The sequence below is a fragment of the Paramisgurnus dabryanus genome, chromosome 1, assembly GCF_030506205.2.
Source record: "Paramisgurnus dabryanus chromosome 1, PD_genome_1.1, whole genome shotgun sequence".
Classification (NCBI taxonomy): domain Eukaryota; kingdom Metazoa; phylum Chordata; class Actinopteri; order Cypriniformes; family Cobitidae; genus Paramisgurnus; species Paramisgurnus dabryanus.
Window position 1 is genome coordinate 29,409,418 of NC_133337.1, and position 18,461 is coordinate 29,427,878.

Consider the following 18,461-nt stretch of genomic DNA (forward strand, 5'->3'; position numbering starts at 1 on the left):
CTCACGTTTCATTTCCATAGACAGTAAAAAAAAATGGAGTCACGAGGCAAACAAAAATAAACGCAGGTGTCAGGTGTTTTGCAAAATGTTAAAACGTGAATGGAAAAAGGACAAACTACATATTTGCTCAAATATATTTTTTTATTGAATATTAACAAGAACACAATGTAATTTACAAACAAGAGTACATATAACCATATATGTCAGGGGTAATATGAAAAAAAACAAAAACAAAGGAGGAAGAGAATACAAATAAAAAGGAAAGGCAATTTACATGAGAAAATTGTATTTCTTAACCATATAGTTTTTCTTGCTTTTAATTTATTGCTTGTGGATATTGTCTCTAAATATATTTTAACATCTATTTTAAACTCTTCAAAACATTTTAGCATAACATAAATTTCTTCAAAGTTAACAGACTTTTTAACTTTTCTTTGTTAGTAGCCTACTGAGCTCTTTCCAAAATATTTGGGTTTTGGGACACTCCCAAAATAAATGATTTATAGTCTCAGGGGAAATTTTACAAAAAAACCCAAATATCTTCTATATTCACTTTAAAACGTTGTACCACAAGTGACTTAACTGGGTAAATCTGATGAAAATTTTTATATGAAACTTCGTTCACTTTATATTTGCTCAAATATGTAAGGTAATATTTAGAAAAAATAAAAATAGTAAAATAAACCGATTAATTAAAATATTTAACAAATAAACTTCGAAACTATAAAAGCACAGCAGGATTTCAGAAATTTATAACTCAAAAGAGAGGAGATCGTCAAAGAGGAGTGCACTTTAATGCCAATGTGATAATGTCAAAATAAAAGTGTCTCCACTTCACGTATTATTTTTTTAATCCCATCAATGAGTCACGAGGCAAACAAAAATTAACTCACCTGTCAGGTGTATTGATAACTATTAAAACGTGAATGAAAAAAAGGACAAAATAAATACATATTATTAAGTAAAAAAGGGAAGGAGCTGCCATAATTTATCATTAAATTAAAAAAGAGAGAAATTAACTGATTAAAATATTTAACAAATAAACCAAAAATGGATTTCTGAAAGGTATAACTCAAAAGAGATACAGTGGAGACTGTCAAACTGTTATTGAAGAGTTTGTAATACATACAAAATCTGTATTTCAATCTGTTAAATGAGCAGAAATGTTCGACAACATTCTGTTTATTGAGTTTCTCATGTAAACATTTATAAATGAATAAGTAGTGAGACTATTTGTGCCAAATAAAAACAATAAAAGCATTTATTTTCCTCTTATTTATTTATATAAAATAATAACACGACCACTGTACAATATTTATTTCATAACTTAACATTCCATATGTTAGCTTTATTAGTTGCTGGACAAATCATTAAGAGCTTTGCTGGGAAATAAAGGTGTCTAGTGATAAAGTAGTACAACGACGATTAAAATGCCTGTAAGCATCAGAATCCATCTGACTTTAGAGAGAGAAGTTCTTCTGTTTTTATTAACCCTTGGTTGTACAGGCGAATTTTATTCCTCATTTTTTCTTTTGCTGGATTCTTAATGTCTTCCTGAGAGGAGTGCACACTATCATCTGAAAAGTAAAACATAGACATTCTGTTACTAATAATTTTACAAAAACGCTGAGTAATGTGACTTCATCCTTTAACTTTTTGGTACTTGCCTAAAGTGACACATATGACAGAGTTATCAAAGCCATTAGCGCAGCAGTCCTCACACCCCTGAGCTTCTGCACCAGCCGTACAGCTGCACTCCACAGGCCAACTCCCATACAAGTCCGGATGAGAAACAGAGTCTGGCTGTACATTTGGACTTGATGACACCAATTTGTCATTTTCCAGGAGAGATTCCTTCGAGTAACTTTCTCCAACACTCAGGAAAGTCACCTCGGACTGGCTGCATTCACAGGGTGCCGCCGGTCTGCTGACTCCGTGAGGTTGGTGTCCCTCTATGGGACTGTACGATTCGTCATCTTCTGTAGGCATGCTGAAAGCAAAACCATTGACGCTGTAGGGCCCCTGAAAAGCAATGCTATCATCCAGTGTATGTGGTTGATCCTCAGGAGATGCGGGGATTGGAAGAAGTTGGCTTAACCTCTGAAGAACCTAAACATGGGAAACAATTCACTAAAACAAATAAATCACATAATGTTTATCACAACGTGCACTTGTTTATTTGTAATACAAGCAACGTCTTGACCGTGCATAAATAAAAGGCATGGAGGGGGTAAACAGATACAATCTTGTATTGTACAGGTTTATTTAATAAAGCATATATATACTAACAGCATCCATGCCGGGCCGAACTCGCATTCTGCTCGATGTGCAATCTAGGCCGATTCGAAGCAGAGAAAGAGCCACAGCCGGAGGCCAATATTCCACTTTTGGATCCAAGAACCGGAGACAGGCATCCACACAGCCCTTCTCCTCAAACTCTGATGTTACAACATCTCTCTATGGGAAAATGATAGTGTTCAAAATTGTTGATTAGGAATATACACTCACCTAAAGGATTATAAGGAACACCATACTAATTCTGTGTTTGACCCCCTTTTACCTTCAGAACTGCCTTTATTTTACGTGGCATTGATTCAACAAGGTGCTGAAAGCATTCTTTAGAAATATGAATATAAATATTAATAGGATAGCATCTTGCAGTTGATGGAGATTTGTGGGATGCACATCCAGGGCACGAAGCTCCCGTTCCACCACATCCCAAAGATGCTCTATTAGGTTGAGATCTGGTGACTGTGGGGGCCATTTTAGTACAGTGAACTCATTGTCATGTTCAAGAAACCAATTTGAAATGATTCAAGCTTTGTGGCATGGTGCATTATCCTGCTGGAAGTAGCCATCAGAGGATGGCCGTGGCATTTAAACGATGCCCAATTGGCAGTAAGGGGCCCACACCATTACAACACCAGCCTGCACAGTGGTAACAAGGCATGATGGATCCATGTTCTCATTCTGTTTACGCCAAATTCTGACTCTACCATCTGAATGTCTCAACAGAAATCGAGACTCATCAGACCAGGCAACATTTTTACAGTCTTCAAGTGTCCAATTTTGGTGAGCTCGTGCAAATTGTAGCCTCTTTTTCCTATTTGTAGTGGAGGTGAGTGGTACCGGTGGGGTCTTCTGCAGTTGTAGCCAATCCACCTCAAGGTTGTGTGTGTTGTTGCTTCACAAATGCTTTGCTGCATACCTCGGTTGTAACGAGTGGTTATTTCAGTCAAAGTTGCTCTTCTATCAGCTTGAATCAGTCGGCTCATTCTCCTCTGACTCTCCTCTGGCATTTTCGCCCACAGGACTGCGGCATACTGGATGTTTTTCCCTTTTCACACCATTCTTTGTAAACCCTAGAAATGGTTGTGCGTGAAAATCCCAGTAACTGAGCAGATTGTGAAATATTCAGACTGGCCTGTCTGGCACCAACAACCATGCCACGCTCAAAAATTGCTTATCACCTTTCTTTCCTATTCTGACATTCAGTTTGGAGCTCAGGAGATTATCTTGACCAGGACCACACCCCTAAATGCATTGAAGCAACTGCCATGTGATTGGTTGAATAGATAATTGCATTAATAAGAAACTGAACAGGTGTTCCCAATAATCCCATTAAAAATGCATTTGGCAATTTAATCCAAAGCGACACATAGTAGATTCATATTATATATTTTTTGTTACAGTATGTTATGGGGAACTCCGGCTCACTTGCCATACAAACCTCTACCTAGCCTAAAATAGGTTGCTCCTGGTACATATTGCTGCATCTTTCAATTAAATGTCTATTAGTGCCGTTTGGTTTTACTATGGTTTAACACAGGATTTTTAAAAGTTACGAGGCAGACATACCAATCGAAAGATGCAGCAATATGTACCAACAGCAACATATTTCAGTTTATGCAGAAATATACCTTCACAAAATCACATTTACCAAAAACTGGGTCTCCTGTATCACCTTCTGTCCTGTACACGTCTCCAGTATAACCTAAAAACACGAAACATAAACAATGAGGGTTGATCGTCCGTACTTGGTTTATTTTTTAATAGGTTGTTAAACTCACTATGCCAAGGCTGTAAACGTCAAGTTTGACGGACAGCTTGCCATCTCGAATGTACTCCTCAGGGAGATAGCCGAGGTTGCGACGGGAGGCGGTATCCATGACGATGGTGCAGCTCTGGTTGACAGTATGGGGTCTCAGATGAGCCAATCCAAAATCTGATAATTTGGGCTGCAGGTGCTCATCCAAGAGTATGTTTGAACTGTTGACAACAACCCAAAAAAAACTTTAGCATCAAGTGCATGACTTTTGCTTATGTAATCTTTTCACTAAACAATAAAGAGATTAGTCCGTATCACACATAACAGTCCATACTGGATTTATGAGATTGGTCTTCTCGTATATTTGCTATGTTACTTTAAAAAAATATTATTAATTGTAAAAATGCCCAGATTTGAGATACTGAAAATAAAAACACCAATACGGACATTACAGATCTGGGAATTTAACAGATTGCTTATATGAAAGAGACTTAATTCACGGTGGCACCTTGTAATATTTCCACAAATAACCATGCAAGGTTGTGCCGTGTGTAGATGGTTAACTGCTCTCGCTGTTCCTTTGATAATGTTAAGTCGCTCCTGCCACGACAGAGGCATTTTCACTTCCTTTAAAGAAGACAATAGTACAGTAAAGTTACTTTCAAAGTAGCATATGAAAATCAATGTTGCAGATCTCAAGTAAGCAGATCTCTTTAGATCAAACAGGTATGATTTACCTCATGAAGTCTATGAAATAATGATCCATTATGTAGGTACGGATACACTAAACAGAAGTGATCTTCCTGTGAAAAGCTGCCCCATAGCTCCAAGATATTAGGATGCTGGTAGCTAAAAATGCAGAAGATAATTATTGTATAACACAATTTATTGCAACATTTAAATATGATCAAATATTCACAGACTGGCTGAACCTACAGTTGTAGGACTTCGATCTCTTTGGTGAATTTTTCCCACAATGCCTTCCAAGCAGCCTTATTGTCCTGTTTTAAAGGGATTACACCTTTGATCAGTATGACAAATTTCAATGACGGCATTGAAATACTTCACAATGTAAAGTTTAGGATTAGTAGTACCTGTTTGAAAACTTTTACCGCAAAATTTTTGTTTTCCCATTTTCCGCAGTAGACCTCGGCAAACGCGCCTCCTCCGATTTTCATTTGCAGGTGAAAATTTCTTGTTCCCTCTATGATGTCTGAATAAGTGATCGGATACTTCTGTTTCTCACCTGTGGAATTGGGATTAACACTTAAGTTTCATAAGAGACCACTTTCATCTCAAATCATCGTGAAACCCACGCCTAACAGAAGTGAAAGTTTCTTTGTCTACAATGTGTGTAATTTAGTTAAAGTTTGTTAACTCTCAGAAAAACAGTACAAAGGTTAAAGGTACTGTAAAAGGGTTAATTTAGGTACCTGTATACATTTGATACCATTACGTACCCTTGAGGAACTAATATACACTCTTTTGGTGGAAACATGAACTTTAAAAAAAAAAAGGATACCGCCCCACTGACAGTTTTTTGTACCTTTTTTGTATTGCAGCAGTAATGTAAGTTAATACAATAACAAAAATAATTTTTTTGTGATTCATATTTTTGTATATTACCTTTAACATATACAGACTCTGAATGAAGTGCTGATGGTTTCATGGATTTTTCACTGTCTGGAATAAACTAAATAAAAAGCAAAACACCAGTAAAAATAAATAATATATATATATATATATATATATATATATATATATATATATATATATATATATATATATATTAAACCTATAAATACATAATATTTATTACATTTGTATGTGTGTATATATTTTTTTTTTAAATGCATAACTTTCCAATCCATTAAATGCAGTGGTTCGCAAACTATGGGCCAAGAAATGGTTTTCAGTTTTAAGAAATTTTATAAAATACATTATATATCAAAAATATAACTACCTTCTAACAGCACTACACTTTATCATTTTATATGTTTTTTTTATTCAAATTTTAAGTTTGAGATTGTTTTATGTCATGATTTTTTATTTGGGAGGGGGGTCAAAAATTTTGAAAAACACAGATTTAATGCAACATGTTAAAAAGATCATTACAAAATAAACCTTAAGCCTTTCAAAAAGGTTGATTATTTTTTACCTTGTGACACAGAGGAGGTGAAGATGACTTCAGCACACACGAATCTAAAAAAGAATCAGTTGGATTTGGTTACTTTGATGTACAGATGTATTGATATTATGTGGTTTTGTGTGTGTAACGATTTGCTAGAACTACACATGGGTAATGTGGTTTTCGATAGCTGGACGTGTTTTGTTTTGCTTTATGGTTCACTTCACATTTATGTATAAATGGTTCCTCTTTTTAAGGTACAATATATGTTTCACACCTATAGAAATGTTTTAGTCATAAAAGGAAGTTCCATTGCTAGTTAAATGTAAACAATCCCTACATGAATATTGCCATAAACATTAATTAGGGTCTCTTTTAAAGGTGCCAAAGAATGCATTAAAATAATAATTTTTTAATTTTTAATAATCTGTTAAATTGTTCTCTGATATATACTAAAAGGTATGTGGCTTAATTAAGTGCAAAAATGATCTAGATATGGTTTTACATGTCTATTTACAACCCTACCATTTGCCCTTAAAATGAAATGATCTATTATTACCTTATTTGGAAGGGTCATGAATAATAATGTTGAGCTCTGCTCTAATTGGATGTTTCTCAGAGCAGCTCTTTTGAGTAGCTCTGTGTGTGCGTAAACAGATCTTATATTTGAGCCTGTATCAGATGAAGATATGAGGAATAATCATTTGTTAGGAGATTGTTAATGGACATTTCTGAGTGGTAAAAAACGTAACTGTAACGTCAATAGTAAAACTTCAGCCTAAACGTTAGCATATAGCATTAACAAGCATATAGCGCTAACTCAACAGTCACACCTTTGTTTTTAGCATTGTAACAACATTGTAGTTAATTTAATGTGTTATTTAATGTTGGGGCGTACATCTCGACTGTAAAGTCACAGTTGGTGTTATGTTAAGATTTGCCTGTTTGCAAGCGGTGCACAGAACTCTTGTTATTCATTTATGCCTACTTACGTAAATACAGTTTTACATTCTATGGCACCATTAAAGCAATAAAAGCTTTCAGATTTATTTCAATTTATTTTCTTTGAAAAACTACTGTGGTATGTGTCATAAAATATTAGCTATTGTTGTATTTTTTTGTTCAAGAAAGCACAAAGAGTTGTACGATGAAATATTTGTCACCTTGTGGTTGAAAAAGACTCCTAGCACGACGGTGTCCCATCTGATCCAGAACCTTCAGCAGATCCCCCACTGTTTTATTTTGCTGGGCCCACGACCACATGAGCTCCTGAGTTGGACTCCTCCCTGCAGCCGCATGCATGTCTGCGCACCTCACATCTAGGAGACTGGGAAGGATGCGGGAAGCTGTAGGGAAGTTACAAACATATTACAGAAACCAAATGTGTCTATATTGTATAAAGCAAATAAACACAACTATTAGGCTTTCTACATTTTTTGCCCCTTTCTTACAATGGCAATTTTTATTCTACTGAAAAATCCAGCTAAGACCAGCATAAGCTTTTAGCTGTTCTCCCAGCTTGGTTATAGCTGGTTTTGGTGGTGTAGTAAGCTGGTCTAGCTGTGTTTTGGTTACATTTTAAGCTGGACTTGGCTGGAAGACCAGCTGACGTACCAGCTTTGCCAGGCTGGGAGGACCACCTTACTTCCACCTTAAACCAGCTAGCAGATTATGCTGGTCTCAGTTGGATATTTCAGAAGGGCAATGTATCAGATAATAGTGTTAAACTCAACCTTATTTTCATTAAAAAATACCCTGTTTTAGTAAATGTTGTCAGATAATGAATTCCAAAGGATTTAATAGTTATAATGGGAATTGTGTTGGTTTTAATGGAAACTAACTATAATGGCTCTGCTGGTAATGTGTTGGGTTCTGTTGGTGTGATGGGAACCAAAACCTTTAAATCCTACTGGAATAAAACCCAAAACATACATACAGTACATAAATTAATTTTCTATCTGTGCTAATGTTAAACAGCTGAATATCTATAAAGTTTTTGTTAAGTATTTTAAAGCAAGGTTTCTGTCACCAAAGAACCAAGGAACAGAAATTTCTTCAGGTTTGTCAGATATTAAAATAATTAACATATAAAAGAGATAATTTTACCTAAATCTCGCCATCCAAGACCATCGACACCGCTGTCCATCAATTTACAAAATTCGCTCATGAGCATTGGCGGGACATTGAAGAGAAACATCGACGGTTCTGTTTTACCTGCCATGGCTCTTTAACTAACTGTCTAGTTTAGTCTGGGTTTGTTTGTTGTTTCATGCATGTCTAACGAAAGACTCAATAGTGCTCTCGTGCGTAGCCATCTGTTGCTGCAACTCGGAAATTCCCAAACCCCGCCCACTTCCTCAAAAATGACTGTTGCTAAGGTAACAAATAAGGCCTTTATTTACTTTTAGTTCTTGTTGAAAAATGTATTATTTTTATACTATTGTATTTTTGTGCTCTAAGTGTAACTGGTGCATTCAATTTCATGTTTAATTCATAGTCATGTTTTATAAATATTCAAATAAAGACTGTAGCTAATTTCTCACAAATGTTTTCAAACATCTTTTCCTTGAACACTTACCTTCAGATTTGGATATGGTGTTGCTATGTTGTGTATAATTGTTCAACTTTGCCAGCAATTAATTCAGTAATGCATCAAAAAAAAAAAAAAAATATGTAATAGATTAAATTACCCTTAGGCTTATTACTTTTTATTACTGTAACTTTAACCTTTATTACTCTTACATACATTAACAATGATTTTATTATAGTAAAAGTAGTAGCATGTCTTTTGGCAGATTGATTGACATTACCAATAATACCATATTACTTCAACATCATGTTCAAACTATGGTAAGGTCTACAATGATGCATATGTGTGTGTTTCCTATGGTTTTACTACAAAATATCACAGGTAAACTGTGGTTACTGTAAACCTTCGATAAGAACAACAGCAGTAAACAAAAACATTTCCATGTTCATATACTATTTGCAAAGCATACAGCTTTATTTACAAACTCCTTATAAAAACATCTGATATTGCTTATATGTCTACATGCTCTTTTATAATCCCCAAATTAATGAAACATTGGGTTTTTGTCTGTTGCCCACAGCCCACTCAGCAAAACCTCGTTGAAAAGATGTTGAAATGACTTCTCCAGATGTCAAAATGACGTGAAATTCTGGTTGAAAAGTTAAGTGTGAAAATACGTCTTTTTAGGGTTGTTATAGACGTCTAGAAAAATGCTAAATTTGGTTGAAAAGTGACATTTTTCCAAGGCTTGAGTTTAACCTCATTTTAAGAATGTATTATGTAATAAATTAATTATACTATGCTATTAAGTATTCTCTAAATAGGACAGCTAACAAAAAGTTAACAATACCAATTTATTGATGTTAAATAGTAAACATAATCTCTTTTATTAGCTGAATCTACATGAAGTAATTTTAAAACATGACAAAAAGTTGATAATTTTCAGAGTTATATTTCATATTATTTCAGCGTTTATACTGCATTATTGTTGTAATAAATACACGATGCATGCCCATGTTTCTCGTTTAATATAAATCATAACGTGCTTTCGAGCTGCTTTTGCTTTACTGTGATGTCATACGCTGTTCGTTCTGCGCAGCGCTGCGTGCAGTCGGTCGAACACGCATATGGATTTTCCGGGAAATCACGTGACTTTACCTCATACAGAACTGAGCGAAAAAACGACGTCTGGCTGAAGATGTCATTTAAGTCAGGACAAATGTTGACACTTAAAACAACAAATGTGAAAATAGTTAAAATAGCACATTATTTTTAAAGCTACATATAATTTTTTACATTATTTTGACAGCTGTGTAGAAAGTGAAAGTAACTTGCCGCGCCTTTTTTTATCCAATCACCGATTTTATCGCTCAGTTGCTGGGCAGAAATTTATCTTTTAGGTTTAATTCAGTTGGGTGTTTTAATTTTCTGTAAAATCTCTGTATACTAGTTCTTATAAAAGCGTGTTATTACATTCATTCATGAAGTTATTTACCTTATTAACTTATTACAGAAACCAAATGTGTCTTTATTGTATGAAGCAAATAAACACAGTTAGGTTTTCTCAATTTTATTCTCCCCTTCTCACAATAACAATATTTTAAAAAATGTACAACAATCTAAACATGGGAGCAAATGTGGATTGAAGTTTTCAAAATTATTTTTAAAGAAACAATTGCTTAGTCTTGCTAAATAATTACAAATATGCTAAACCACCATCCAATAATTTGTATTATTAAACCTAAATTTGCCTCTACTGCTTTGTTTTAAAAAGCATTTACAAAAAGAAGAACGAAACAAGTCAAATAACCAGAAATCATCCCTTACAAAAACACGTAGCAGCTAAATTTTGGTTAATAATCTTACTTTCATGTGAAAGAACCACATTAAGTTGAGGCTTAAAGTAGGACATTAAGAAGGCTTACAGCAGAATAATCAATGTAGTAATGGATTCAAAACAATGTCTTTACAAATGTCATTGGTATGAAAATTGCATATAGACGGCTTTTAATATGGGATTTTATGGACGTGCGCATATGATGTAAAGTGTCCAAAATTTAGGAGGTCATCCTAAAAAAAGAAGAAACACTCATTTAATCTTCTTAACATTTTCGAATGGGTCATGATTGAAAAACAAAAAACAATGCAAGAAATTGCATCTTAAATTCTTGCACAATTAACAGATTATAAACACGCTGTCACTTACCTGCTGTTTGTTTCGGCTTACATGTTTGGCTCTGTTGAAAAATAAGAGATTCAGTACGTAAAGTTTTGTGAAACCATGAGATATCTTAAAACACGATACACAACACTCACCCCATTGGTAGGAATTAGTTTTGTCCATGTGTCGAACTTTGCAGGTGTATTGCTCCCCCTTCTTTGGTGTGAAGGACACGCTCCTGGTAATGTGAAACTGCCAACCCTTTTCGAAGGCCAGGTCGGTCTGCTGGGCATTAGGAATAACCTCTCCATCTTTCAGCAGGTCAATGTTGATATCTGGAGGGTGGAACCCACTCACATGGCAGATCAGGGTGTTTTCTTTGCCATACTCTCCTGGAAAATGGGTGTACACCTGGACCTTGGGACTGGCTAAAAATTATAAAACAAAATATGTGTCTATGAATACTGTATGTAACTTGAATCTAATCAGCAATGAAGGGTTGATAAAAGGTTGTAGAAGGATGCAAATAAACAAAACACGGAAATGAGGTCAAAACTTCCAAAACATACAAGAGCATTTGTTGGATTCATTTAACAAATATTAAATTATTAAAACATGGATGACAACATAACAAAAAAGTATAAAGAATGCATTTTAAAAAGATTTCATGAGTACAGTGCTCAACCTATTAACTTACTATTTTAATCAAAGACAAAGGCAATGGAGGAAGTTACTTTTCCAAAATAATTTCCAAAACAAAATTACTGCATACTGCATGTACATTTATTATTTAACTTCTATTTTTTATTTTACTATTTAAACAGTTCAAACACAACAACTATATAGGCCTACTATATGTTTGTGATATAGGCTATCATAACCTCTTTATTAGCAATATTTGTTGTTGTTCAAAAATAAGCTTATTATTTTGATATAACATTTTTATCCCATTCACACTTTGATTTTGCTTACTTACAGAATGGTATTACGTTTAATTTTTACATCACTAAGAATGAAATGTAAACAACTGTAAAAAAAATAATGCAAAATAATTTACTTACAAACTTTTCCTTGTACTGTGACGCATATAACGCAGAACAGCGCAATAGAGATGAACGCCTTCATTGTGGCGAGTTTTATTTTTTAAGTATCACGAAGATAATGCTTCAGGTCTGTGATCTCAACGCGTTTAATGTCTAAAGTGAAAGAATGGTTACCTCAAATGCACTGTCATAACATCCAGTACAACCTCCCTAAGACATGTGATAACCAATAGAAAAACTGTAAAATGAAGTTGTTGGGTAGATTTGGACTGGGGAGGTTGGTACAGCCACAGTTGCGTTGATTCTTTTGGAAATACCCAAACTTACCAAAAGAAACCACTCCCATATATATCCTAAACAAACCGGTCCACCATTACATAAACCAACAGGAACCAAAACAAAGAATCATGCTTATTATGGTTAAATGGCGTACATTAAGCGAAACTAAAATTGCAAATGTCTTATTTAAAATCATAATTCACAAATATGCTAGTCAACAGAGGCTACTGTAAAATAACAAACAGTGTACTGCAGTTAGGCTACATTTTAAAATAAGCCTATTTTAGGCTATATTTTATAAATATTCATAAAGTAGCTATCATCAGGCATGCATTTTTATAAGCTGGTGAATTTAATTTGTCTTTCTCAAACTGGGGGCCTGAGATGGTGCCAGGGGGACCCGGTTTAACCTCCTCAACACGTACCGGGTCCAAAATGACTTTATACAATAAATTTATTCATCATAAATTCTGTGTAATTAATTCTCAGAAAAATAAGGCTATACTAACCAACAGCAGTTTAATAATTAATAAAATGTTTTGTTTAATACAAATTTTAAGTTTATGTCCTAAATTTTCTTTGGGGGGCACGAAGGGATGCATCGTATACAAGTCACACGCTGAAAAAGTTTGAGAATCAAAATAGCAGCTAAATGTGATAAAGTAGTGTAAGAACTGGTGCCATCTAAAACACACTTTTTACATTTGTATTAACTCTATCTACAATGAATTTATTTTTACATGCCCATGTTATTGGTCACTGCATGGGCATGAAATATCAGTTGACTGCTGTATCCATAACCCAAAAAATGCTTTAATTTATCCAATGGCTGGGTTTGTCCCTTTTTATCCAACGCTGGGTTGAAATTAACCCAACATTTTGTAACAAAACACAATTTTCTTTTATAAATAATCTTGTTATTCACTTAAAAGTCATTCAAAACGTTTTTACAAAAACATGATCTTTTCCACTCTTTTGTCATCTCTCTGATAATCACCAGAGGTCTTTCCAGAAATGTGACCATGGATCACAAAAACCATTAGGATATTAATATCATGTTCCATGAAGATATCTTGTAAATTTTATACCGTTAATATATAAAGAATGTATTTCTTGTATTCAGTTGGACAACTTTAAAGGCGATTTTCTTAATATTTAGATTTTATTACACCCTCAGATTCCAGATTTTCAGATAGTTGTATCTCGGCTAAATATTGACCTATTGTGGTGCAGGTTCACAAATGTGGACAAGGCCATTTGGGAAAATTTCAAATTTAGCCAAAAGCAAATAAAAAAAGTTTAATTTAATGGATATTTAGCATCAGTGTTGTGGGAAACACAGAAAGTACAACTTAATATTTGTATTTTTATGGCCATATCAGGTTGTGGTATGTGTGTGTTGTATTTGATTAAAGCCAAAGCAGATACCAGCCTGGGCACATTTCTGAATCTTTGTTATTGTTGTTTCACCTTCTGATGAAAAATGATAATATAATGCCCACATTTACAATTTATGTCAGTTGATTAAATATCAAATAATTTGCTTTGAAAATAGCACAACCACATATCAAGCAAAACACTTTATAAAATGTAAAATTAAAAAAACATTAGTTATGAAAGGTATTGTGAAACTTGGTGGAAGATGTTTAAAAATAGATTTTCATACAAAGTTTGTCTTGGAAGCAACTGGTTGAACATAATCACGAAAATGGGAGTTACATGTTTGCCAAAAATGCTTTGATATTTTATTTGATACAATGAAATTCATTAATTTAAGTGTGCAAGTCTAAAAATGCTGGATTGTTTTCATCAATAAAATATTTATATTTAACCCAACAACGGGTTAAAACAACTTACATTGTCAGAAAAAAGGTGTGGTACCCTTAAATGTTCATTTCCGTATCTTTATCTTTACATTAAAATTTTGTATCATAAGGACTTATTTTGTAAAGAAAAACCTCTTTTGTACCATTTACATTTTAGGGGTACAAAACATTTAACTCTACATTTAAAGGTACAAAATAGATCCCTTATGTACATTAAAGTACCCCAAAAGGTACAAAGTTGTATTATGTTTTGTATACCTGTAAAAGTACAAAACGAAACCTTAAGGTACCACCCCAGTGACAGAAAAGGTACAGTTTTATATTTCTGACAGTGTAGATATAAATTACAACTCAACTTGTTGGATTCATCCCTTTATTTGACAAAACGCTGAGTTGAAAATAACCCAAAATTTTTAAGTATAAACAAAAGCGAAAGTAGATACAGTAGATGCCAACTCTTGATCTTCTCCAAGAAATCACGTGATAGCTGGGAATTTTTTTTATTGTTTTGTAACTGACCTATATATGTGCGGAAATGTATATTAATAATCCAAAATCGTGACTTAACTAAAAGTAAAAATTTCATCCAATTTCTGGTCAACCTCTCCAAATTGATACATTCGGCTCCTGCTTTTGAGTTTTTTTTTAAACAAGGGCAGATTGCAATGACACAAATTGTCCACTTGCTATCAGCATTGCACCAGCATTCAAAGTGAAACTGAAAAATGCACAGAATTTAATCCGAGTCAGAGGTTTGGATCACATGCATATTGTGCATATTTGTGTCCTTTACAATAGGTGTTATATTTGTTTGATTTGAGCTGGTAAACTGTAATGGTTTAAATGTAATCTAAGCTTTTAAGTTTACTTAATGAGCCTATTTAACACAAAGCTTAAACTTTAATAGAAGAATTAATCTCCAAGTTAATGTCAAATAGAGGAAATCATTGCTCTTGCTCAGATAAAGATTCACTCAAATGTAAAAACCGACTGGCTTTATCTAGAATACATCATCAAATCATCAACGTTTGTGGTGTAGCCGCGTGGGACAGTTGTGCAAGCATGTGGTAGCGTTCACGGTCTCATAAAGGCTGAGGTCAGAGACCATAACAAAATGTTCACGCCTTATTGAAGGGATGTTTTTGCAATGACCTAGGGGCGTAGAGGCTTCAAGTATGTCTGTGCAAAAATACAGCTATTTTCACTGCAAATATGTGGTGTCTAGCACATAGGTGGCCTAAGTGAAAACAGGAGCCAATAGATTTTTGCACCACACATAAAGTCTAGGCCAAAATCGTACTGACAATGATTCATTTTTGTATTAAATAATTGTATTATCAAAATAACATTTCAAAAGTTTCAATTATTTTGTGGTTCATCGCTTTAATGACGGCATGCCCTTAAGCCAGCATGAACTTTCAAGTTTGTACAAAGCCTGATGATTCATGTAATCCCATTCTCAAATGTTTTACATTGCTCCCGTCTCGCGTGCACTTCTTGGGAAGCAAAAAAAAAAAACTTTTTGAGAAAAATCATTTAAGTGCAAGTTTAAAAAGCAAATTTACGATTTCATTTGCATAAGGAAAAACATTTTAAAATATTATTTAAAGTACAGTTTTGATTCCCAGATTATCGGCATGTTTTATGTTTTGGATCACGTTGCGTTGCCTATCCTATGTAAATGTGAGCTTCATCTCGAGACAATGTTGCAGCTGGAGTTTTATTACATGTGGTATTGTTACCATAAGTTATGGAACGCAATCAAACATTTATCGTGGAATTCTTGGAGTTACTCTAGAATTCCCAGACTTCCCGATCGGTTCTGTTAGCTCTGGGAATGAAAGCCAGATACGAAGTACAGGGTAGATTAGAGCACCAACGAGAGAGAAAGAAAGGGAGCTTCCAGCCATGCGGTTTGGTGTCCCAGCCAAGTCTGGGCTTCATTAAAATGAGGTCATTTACAGAGCCAGGAAGGAAAGGGAAAGAGAGGGAGAATAGGAATGAGAAAGGAGAAAAGAAAGAGAGATCGAGAGGAGCGAAGGAGGAGAGTTGAATGCTGGGTGGAGGAGGGTGGCAAAATGAAACCAAGATGAGTCACACGGAGCAACAGCGAGCGAGAGAGAGAGAAGTAAGGGGAAATCGCTCCTCGATGACTGTGCGAGTGTGGTTAGATTATGCGGTCCGGCACGCGAGCCTACGGTGCTGGTGATGTTGGGATGAGTCAGGACCACCGGCGTGAGTCAGTGGTGGTGTGACACGCCCTCAAACAGAAGCGTACAAACACACATCAGTCATACAACATAAACAAAGGCGCAGACTGATTCACAAAGTGAAATTCATTACTTGTCTATATACAAATAAACACTGAAAATTATACCCGGATGTAGGTAGGAGTTCAAAACGCAGTTGTGCACGGTTAAAGACTGAGCGACTTTCAATCCAAATTTCATATATTGCTTGGAGTGTCCCATGTAAAGCTCATGGGTTCGACCCCCCCCCCCCACACACACACACACAAAAAACTGCATTGTTTGAATGCACAGTAAGTCACTTTGGTTACAAGCAAATGCAAAAAAATGCTGGTCACACACAGTGCATTGTCTTGAAATAATATCAAAAAAATGAATGCATTTCACTGGGAACAACGCCCACTCGCATCCATACTTCCACTTTTACACACGCAAGGTTTGTAACCCACGCCCACCTCCAGCACTGCCCACGCTAAGCTCCAGCGCAGATTCGGCAACAGCCGGGCTCTGACACACAGACTGGAGAAACCGGACCTGGTCGCATCCGCTCCGTATTGGAAAGGGAAGCTGGCAGGATTACACAGCCTGTAGTTTTGATGTCCAGTGACTCATTCCTATAAACAAGCCCTTGTGAATGGAGAGAGATCATATGTCAGAAAGCCATTCAGACTTCTCACCGCTGTAGTATTTTGTGTACAGATCTGCTGCTGACTCACCTCGACTGGAGCAGTCTTGGAAGTCATGTCACGTTCTTGAATGGCATGAATGAGACCGGGGTCATCCAAGTGTGCTAGTTTGAATCAAACATGTCCCTTGAAGGCTTTAGTAAGAGAATTACATTGGTCATTTATTATGTAAGAATATAGATCAAAGACATTCACATCTTAATATTACCAATAATAATCAGCTCTCACGATTGATAACTCTTGGTACCAAGGCTTTGTTCTCACATAGACTAGAGAAAGATTTTTATCTGTCAGTCTGCCTATCTAATAAAAGTGACGTGATTGATCTATGTCAATCCATCCATCCATCTGTCTTTCCTTCTGTAAGTCAATCAATATATCCGTCTATTTATTTGTCTGGCTGTCTAGCTTTCTATGTCTATCTTTTCGTCCATCTATCCATCCGTCTCTCTTTCTATCTTTTTATGTCTATTTGTCTGTGTCAATGTATTTGTCTGTCTGTCTGTCTATCTATCTCTGTCTATTTGCTTGTCTGTCCATCTTTCCATCTATATGTCTGTCTATCTATCGTCTATCTTTCTGTCTGTCTATCCATCATCTATATCTGTCTGTGTCTATCTATGTATTTATTTGTCTCTCCATCCATCCATTTGGCTGTCTTTTTGTCAGTCTGTCTATCCATCCATCGATCCATCTATATCTGTCTATCTTTCTATGTCTACATGTCTGTCTGTCTATCAGTCTGCTTATCTATCTGTTTGTCTGTCCATCCATTCATCTCTCTGTCTATTTGTCTGTCTGTTTATTCATCTATCTGTCTGTCTGTCTGCCTATTCGTCTATCTATCCATCTGTCTGCCTATCTAATAAAAGTGATGTGATTGATCTACTGTATGTCAATCCATCCATCTGTCTGTCCTTCTGTAAGTCAATCAATTAATGTCTATTTCTGTATCTCTGTCTATCCTCTATTTATCAATACGTCTAACTTTCTATGTCTATCTGTTTGTTTATTCGTCTAGTTACCTTTCTATTTATGTCTTTCTATGTCTATCTGTTTGTTTATTCGTCTAGTTACCTTTCTATTTATGTCTTTCTATGTCTATCTGTTTGTTTATTCATCTAGTTACCTTTCTATTTATGTCTTTCTATGTCTATCTGTCTATCCATCTATCCGTCTATTTATTTGTCTGTCTGTCTAGCTTTCTATGTCTATCTTTTCGCCCATCTATCCATCCGTCTCTCTTTCTATCTTTTTATGTCTATTTGTCTGTGTCAATGTATTTGTCTGTCTGTCTGTCTGTCTGTCTATCTATCTCTGTCTATTTGCTTGTCTGTCCATCTTTCCATCTATATGTCTGTCTATCTATCGTCTATCTTTCTGTCTGTCTATCCATCTATGTCTTTCTATCCTTCTGTTCATCCATCCATCCATCCATCTATATCTGTCTGTGTCTATCTATTTATTTATTTGTCTCTCCATCCATCCATTTGGCTGTCTTTTTGTCTGCC

The 18,461-nt window shown here is 35.2% G+C and overlaps 2 protein-coding genes across 5 annotated transcripts in view; both read right to left on the minus strand.

The window, feature by feature from the left end:
• b2m (beta-2-microglobulin) overlaps positions 1-12,092 on the minus strand; it is a 198,797-nt gene extending 186,705 nt beyond the window's left edge. For 2 of the 3 annotated variants that reach the window (XM_065289874.1, XM_065289873.2), the window contains exons 1-3: positions 11,929-12,092; positions 11,023-11,295; positions 10,912-10,943 (exon numbers count right to left, since the gene is read on the minus strand). In XM_065289874.1, coding sequence (XP_065145946.1) covers positions 10,930-10,943; positions 11,023-11,295; positions 11,929-11,992 — 351 coding nt within the window. In that variant the 5' untranslated portion in view covers positions 11,993-12,092 and the 3' untranslated portion in view covers positions 10,912-10,929. Of the gene's footprint in view, positions 1-10,260; positions 10,777-10,911; positions 10,944-11,022; positions 11,296-11,928 lie in introns of those variants that run through there. The other variant, XM_065289872.1, reaches the window with a different exon arrangement.
• On the minus strand, positions 233-10,113 carry irak3 (interleukin-1 receptor-associated kinase 3). 2 transcript variants are annotated; one of them, XM_065289870.2, is made up of 13 exons: positions 8,283-10,113; positions 7,340-7,522; positions 6,207-6,250; positions 5,675-5,741; positions 5,143-5,294; positions 4,985-5,049; positions 4,786-4,897; positions 4,557-4,675; positions 4,071-4,269; positions 3,941-3,994; positions 2,290-2,457; positions 1,668-2,109; positions 233-1,577 (listed from the first exon to the last, which is right to left on the minus strand). In XM_065289870.2, exons 1-13 carry the CDS (start codon positions 8,395-8,397, stop codon positions 1,444-1,446), a joined length of 1,854 nt encoding a protein of 617 aa, XP_065145942.1. In that variant the 5' UTR covers positions 8,398-10,113; the 3' UTR covers positions 233-1,443. The 2 variants fall into 2 exon arrangements, with proteins under 2 accessions (XP_065145942.1, XP_065145943.1); XM_065289871.2 differs by lacking the exon at positions 233-1,577 and having other exon boundaries at positions 1,995-2,130.
• Positions 12,093-18,461: the final 6,369 nt, after the last annotated feature.

Bases quoted from the DNA above. Each gene is read 5' to 3' on its own strand.
- irak3 (XM_065289870.2), bottom strand. From the start codon at position 8,397: ATGGCAGGTAAAACAGAACCGTCGATGTTTCTCTTCAATGTCCCGCCA. The intron at 6,251-7,339 runs GTGACAAATATT...ATTCTTTTTTAG, and splicing joins GAGTCTTTTTCAACCACAAG to ATTCGTGTGTGCTGAAGTCA. The intron at 4,898-4,984 runs GTAGGTTCAGCC...CTGCATTTTTAG, and splicing joins GAGATCGAAGTCCTACAACT to CTACCAGCATCCTAATATCT.